The sequence below is a fragment of the Microtus ochrogaster genome, linkage group LG4 (assembly GCF_000317375.1).
Source record: "Microtus ochrogaster isolate Prairie Vole_2 linkage group LG4, MicOch1.0, whole genome shotgun sequence".
Lineage (NCBI taxonomy): Eukaryota > Metazoa > Chordata > Mammalia > Rodentia > Cricetidae > Microtus > Microtus ochrogaster.
In genome coordinates, this window is record NC_022030.1 from 56,459,240 (window position 1) to 56,465,596 (window position 6,357).

Below are 6,357 nucleotides of genomic sequence, written 5' to 3' on the forward strand. Positions count from 1 at the left end.
GAATGTTGGATACATAATAAATAAATAAATATTTAAAAAAAAAAGAAAAAAGTTCTTATACCACTTGGGCAGTAGTGGTGTATAATTAATAAGTATATATACAGCAGCGTTCTGCCTGCATGTACACATGCCCATCACAAGAGGGCACCAGATCCACTACAGATGATTGTGAGCCACCATGTGGTTACTGGGAATTGAACTCAGGACCTCTGGAAGAGCAGCCAGTACTCAAATTCTGAGTCATCTCTCCAGCTCCAATGGTACATACCTTTAATCCCAGCCCTCGGGAGGTTGAGGCTGGCAGGTCTCTATCAAGGCTAGCCTGGTCTACAGAGCTTGTTCCAGGACAAAGGAAGGTAGTGCACAACTTTAAGAGGCAAAGGAGGACAGATCTCTGTGAGTTTGAGGACAGTCAAAGACACACAGAGAAACCCTGCCTTGAAAAAACATAAAAAATTAAATTAAAATTTAAAAAAGGAAAAGGAAAAAGAGGAAAAGATAAGGGGCTGGGATGTAATTTAGTGCATAGAGTGCTTTCCTAGTATGCACAAGGCTCCGGGTTCAAATAGAGTCTAAACCTGGTGAGCTGGTACACACCCATCATCATCCCAGCACTCAGGAGGTAGAGGCAGGAGGATCAAGGGTTCAAAAGCAGCCTCAGCTACATGAGACCCTGTCTCTAAAAAAAGAAAATAAAAAAGAAAAAGCTGGGAAGTGGTCACTCATACTTTTAATCCCAGAACTTGGGAGGAAGAAGTAGGCAGATCTCTGAGTTTGAGGCAATCCTGATCTGTAGAGTGAGTTCCAAGACAGCCAGGCTATACTAAGAAACCCTGTTTCAAAAAAAACAAAAAAGAGGAAAAGATAGTCATGAAAATATACTTATGATATGAAATAAGAAAATATGGGCAGGGGGCTGGTGAAATGGCTCAGTGGTTAAGAGCACTGACTGCTCCTCCAGAGGACCGGGGTTCCATTCCTACATCCACATGGCAGCTCACAACTGTCTGTAGCTCCAATTCAAGAGAATCTGACATCTTTATACAAATACGCATGAAATAAAGTTAAAAAAAAAAGAAAGAAAATATGGGCAGTAATCTCATTCATAGTTTTTCTAATGTACATATATATATATATGTTTATTAAGCTTAAAAAAACTCTTGATGATGCTGAAAATGTGATTTGGTTGGCAGAGTGCTTCCTTGTCATAGACAAAGCTCTGGGTTTGAGCTCCAGCATATCATAAATGGGGTGTGTGGCACGTTACTGTAATAGTAGTACTCGGGAGGTGGAGGCAGGAAAGGGCATCCTCAGCTACATAGAACAAGTCTGAGATCAGCCAGGGCTTCTTGAGAACCCACCTCAAGGAGGGAAAGGAGGAAGAGAAAGATAAGGAAGAGGAGGAAGTGGCTGTGGCTGGAAGAAGCTCAGTAGTAGACTTGTGTTTAGCATGAGGGAAGTTTAGGGAATAGTAAGAATAATTCCACGGGGGCCAGCAAGATGGCTCAGCGAGTAGAGCACTTGCCAAAGCCTGGTGATGCGAGTTTGATCTCCGAGGCCTGTGTGGTAGATGGAGAGAACTGACTCCTATTGGCCTCCACACTTGTGTTTTGCCATAGCACATGCATCATCACCACCTCCTGCCTCAAAACAAACAAACAAACAAACAAATAAATAAATAAATGTAATACTTGAAAAAAATCTATTGATATATACTGCCATGAAAGTGTTTGGGGGCTCAGTGGTTAAGAGCAATGGCTGCTCTTCCAGAGGACCTGGGTTCAATTCCTACATCCACATGGCAGCTCACTGCTGTCTGGAACTCCTGTTCCAGGGCACCTGATTTCCTCATACAGACATACTTGCAGGAAGCATGCCAATGTATATAAAAATAAATAACTCATTTTTTTAAAAAAAAGAATGTGTTTGGGATCATAATGGGGGAGAATTTCCATGCTCGATATTGCTTGTAAAGTCTGTACAAATTATAAATTATCAAAAACTATGAAATAACTAGGGATGGAGCTTAGCACAGTGATTGTCTAGCATGCACAGTGCCCTGGGCTTGATCCCCAGAACCACAGAAACTAGGCATAGTGGTGCATGCCTATAATCCCAGTACTTGGGAGGTGAAGAAAGGAGGATCAGGAGTTGAAAGTCGGCCTTGGCTACATGAATTCTTGTTTCAAAACAAAACTTATCTATAGATATCTTAAAAATCAAGATAGCCCTTGTGAAGATAGAAGGGGACAAGAGGAATGTAGGAGCCATAGTGAGGGACTGTGAAAGCCACAGTAGCGCCTGGCTGGCCACAGGGTCCCTACCTCTGGAGAGGGCAGCTTATCCATCAGCACTCCATCTATGGTGGTACTCAGCAGCTGCTCTCCCAGGATCTCAGTCAGATGTTGTGCCAAGGTATGCTGCTGATCCCAGGTGCAGTGGTTCTCCAGAGACAGGATGAGGGGGTAGTCTGAGAACTGGCAGAGAGAAGGGCATGGTGCCTTCAGAATTATAAGATCCTATAAGCCCCCACACTCCAAATCTTGTGTTTCTAGGCCCCCATTTATGAGTATACTGATTGCTAAACTCCTCCAACCCCATTACAGGGCTCTGTGAGAACTTGATAGATCTCAGGTCCACTGCTTGGGACATACCCACACCTAAGGGTCACTCATGAGACCTCAAATCTTGTAACCATATCAATCTGATCCAAGTCCTTCTGAGGCCTTTTGAGTTTTCAGTCTCAGTGTGAATGACAGGCTATTCCCCTAGTTATGAGCTCACATTACCCTCTCATCCTTAGATCCTTATTGTCCCCCAGCCCAACTCACCACTGTCTGTTCCCCTACCCATCCTCCCCTATATAGATAAGAGAAAAATTTTAAAGTAGTTACTAGGAACTAGTGATTACCTGTATGAATACTAATTACTAGTAACATATCCAACACTGAGTCATAGTAATCCTTTAATATTTGTCTCATGCTTTAGCATTTTTTAAAAATATTTATTTACTTATGTATGTATGTATGTATACAGTATTCTGTCTGCTTGTATGCCTGCAGGCCAGAAGAGGGCACCAGACCTCATTACAGATGGTTGTGAGCCACCATGTAGTTGCTGGGAATTGAACTCAGGACCTTTGGAAGAGCAGGCAATGCTCTTAACCACTGAGCCATCTCTCCAGCCGCGTTTTTTTTTTAAACTTCTTTTATTGGCTGGGTAGTGGTGGTACATGCCTTTAATCTCAGCACTCTGAAGGCAGAGGCAGGCAGATCTCTATGAATTCGAGGCCAGCCTGGTCCACAGAGTGAGTTCAAGGACAGCCAAGTCTACACAGTAAAACTGTGTCTTGAAAAAATAAAATAATAAAAAAAGAAACAAACAAAGAACCTTCTTTTGTCTCTATTACACTGCTACTGCAGTGTCTCCCTGCCCCTCCACCCTCACCAGATCAAGTCAGTCACATTTCCCTCAGACCTTCTTGTGGGTTTGTTTCTTTTTGTTGTTGTCGTTTTGTTTTGTTGTGTTGTGTTGTGTTGTTCCCAGCCTGGGGCTACTACCTGGAAGGCATACTGTGCCAGTGTCGCCAAGACATCTTTGAACAGGATGCGAGAGGTCAAGGTATGTCCATGGTAAACAATGGGCTCCCCTCCAGGTCCATCCCATACATCCACCTCCACACAGCGGCACCCCCGCTTCAAGGCCCTGCAAGAACCGCAAACCCCCAGAGGCAGGAAAAGGTCAAGGTGTGGTCTAGCTAGGGAGCCACCTCTCGCTGCTCTGGAAAGAGGGGTGCTTACTAGATTTGCCCATCCAGACCACTTTATGTAACATCTCCACGGAGACCTCAGGCCGCCATGGCTGCAGCTCCACCTAGCCCCAGTTCATAATCCTCCCTAGCAAGTCATTACACATTACCTCCCAATATTTCCGCTGTTCTGGATGTGTCCCAATATAGCACCTGGATCATTCAAACACCTAGGAAATCCACCCCCCACTGATGTTTGAAATGGGGTCTTTTAGCGATCAGCCTGGAATTTACAACCTTCACTTCTGCTGGGATTGTAGGCATGCACCTCTCTCTCCAATAGGATTAAACACAGGGCCTCATAGATGCTTTGCTGAGCTACAAGTCCTTGTATCCTTCAAGCCACCTGGTCACTCAGTTGCCTTGACTTCAGTCTTGTCTTGATTAGTCACAACAGCGGCAACAACCACTTATAAACTACTGGCTCACAGATTGAGGAACCCTGACAAAATGGGCAGTTATCATCTCTATTTCGTAGAGAAACAGAGAAAGGTTTGTTCGCTCCCAGAACACCAAGCGAGCTAGAATTTGACCTAAAGTGAACTAATTCTGGAGCTTATGGGGTTTTTTGGTTTGGTTTTTTTATATGAGTTTTTTTTTAAAGTTTTATTTATTATGTATAGAGTGTTCTGTCTGCATGTATGCCCGCACGCCAGAAGAGGGCTCCAGATCTCATTACGGATGGTTGTGAGCCATCATGTGGTTGCCGGGAATTGAACTCTGGACCTCTGGAAAAGCAGTCAGTGCTCTCAACCTCTGAGCCATCTCTCCAGCCCCGAGCTTATGTTTTTTAACTCTATATCCCACTGCCTTTCTGCCTTTCCTTTAAAGCAGTGGTTCTCAACTTGTGGGCCTTGGCCCCTTTGGCAAAGCTGTCTCCAAAAATATTTATACTATGATTCATAACAGTAGCAAAATTACAGTTATGAAATAACAATGAAAATATTTTTTTTTTTTTGCTTTTTCAAGTCAGGGTTTCTTTGTAGCTTTGGGGCCAGACTAGCCTCAAACTCACAGAGATCCGCCTGCCTCTGCTTTCCAAGTGCTGGGATTAAAAGCGTACGCTGCTACCACCTGGCAATGAAAATAATTTTATGGTCAGAGTCACCACGGCATGAGGAGCTGTATTAAAGGATTGCAGCGTTAGGGAGGTTGAGAGCCACTGCTTTATTCTATTTACTAGCTAAAAAAAAAAAAAAAAAAAAAAAAACACAAAACAAAACAAAAAAACACTAGGACCCCTGAATTCTCAGAATATCCTAGCTTGCGACAGAGAAGAATTCTGTTTATCTGTAGGATTTCATTACCTTTATGCTAATAGCCAAGATGTTCTCCAAGTCTCTCAGGTACCCAGGGAGCTGAGGTCCCTAAGCTCTTTCTATCTCAGTCCCTGTTATCCCCTTAGTTCCCCACAGATAGTCCACCTCATGATACTGCCACTGTACCGAATGTATCCTTCCACGCTGCTCTGGCCACAAAGCTGGTCCCTCAGTAAGTAGGTGTTGTGAGAGGAGTTGATGTAGTAATGGTTCAGAGGCTGAGTCATATCCTGGTAGACAGGAAGGCAGTCTGGGTTGAAGATGTTCCCGTCCTTCGAGCAGAGATATCTGAGGAAGCCGTCCTTGCTCAGTACGTGCAGCAATCTGCCTAGAGTGTGGAGTGCAAACCACACCAGGGAGACACCCATAAGCCTCTTCCCTGGTCCCCCCTCCGTGGGGTCCTACCCCTCAGATGCTGATTCCCAGTCTGCAGATCCCAAATTTGCCACATGTTGTGCCTTAAACAGACATTTCCCAGCTATCTATCTAGCCTTTCTTTTTCTTTCTCTCTTTCTTTCTCTCTTTCTCTCTTTCTTTCTCTCTTTCTTTCTTTCTTTCTTTCTTTCTTTTCTAAAAACAGGTTCTCACTATGTAGCCCTAGCTGGCTTAGAACTCTCTATGTAGACTAGGCTAGCTTCAAACACACATAGATCCGGTTGTGATGGCACACACTTTTCATTTTGGCACTTGGGAGGCAGAGGCAGGGGATCTCTGAGTTTTAGACCAGCCGGGTCTACATAATGAGTTTCAGGACAGTCAGAGGTTACATAGTGAGATCCAGTCTTGGAAACGAAGAAAACTAAAAACGACCACATAGAGATCCTTCTGCCTCTCTTATGTACTTTGGCTTAAAGGCGTGTGCCACAATGCCTGGAACATGCTCTCCTGCCCCCATTTGCATGCATGTTCTCTCTCTCTCTCTCTCTCTCTCTCTCTCTCTCTCTCTCTCTCTTTACATTTATTACTTTATGGGGCTGGAGAGATGGCTCAGTGGTTATGAGCATTGCCTGCTCTTCCAAAGGTCCTGAGTTCAATTCCCAGCAACCACATGGTGGCTCACAGCCATCTGTAGTGAGGTCTGGTGCTCTCTTCTGGACTTCAGGCATACACGCAGACAGAACATTGTATGCATAATAAATAAATAAATATTAAAAAGAGTACATTTATTACTTTGTGTATGTGTGTGACGATGTGCGTGTAAGGGTGCACTGCTATGATGTGTGTATAAGG

General features: G+C 44.0%; 1 protein-coding gene across 4 annotated transcripts in view; it reads right to left on the minus strand.

Annotated features, from left to right (window-relative positions):
- Plcd4 (phospholipase C delta 4) overlaps positions 1-6,357 on the minus strand; it is a 32,343-nt gene that overhangs the window by 7,129 nt on the left and 18,857 nt on the right. For all 4 annotated transcript variants that reach the window (XM_026786055.1, XM_026786054.1, XM_026786053.1 and 1 more), the window contains 3 exons: positions 5,254-5,455; positions 3,561-3,705; positions 2,325-2,477 (listed from right to left, as the gene is read on the minus strand). In XM_026786055.1, coding sequence (XP_026641856.1) covers positions 2,325-2,477; positions 3,561-3,705; positions 5,254-5,455 — 500 coding nt within the window. The remainder of the gene's footprint in view (positions 1-2,324; positions 2,478-3,560; positions 3,706-5,253; positions 5,456-6,357) is intronic.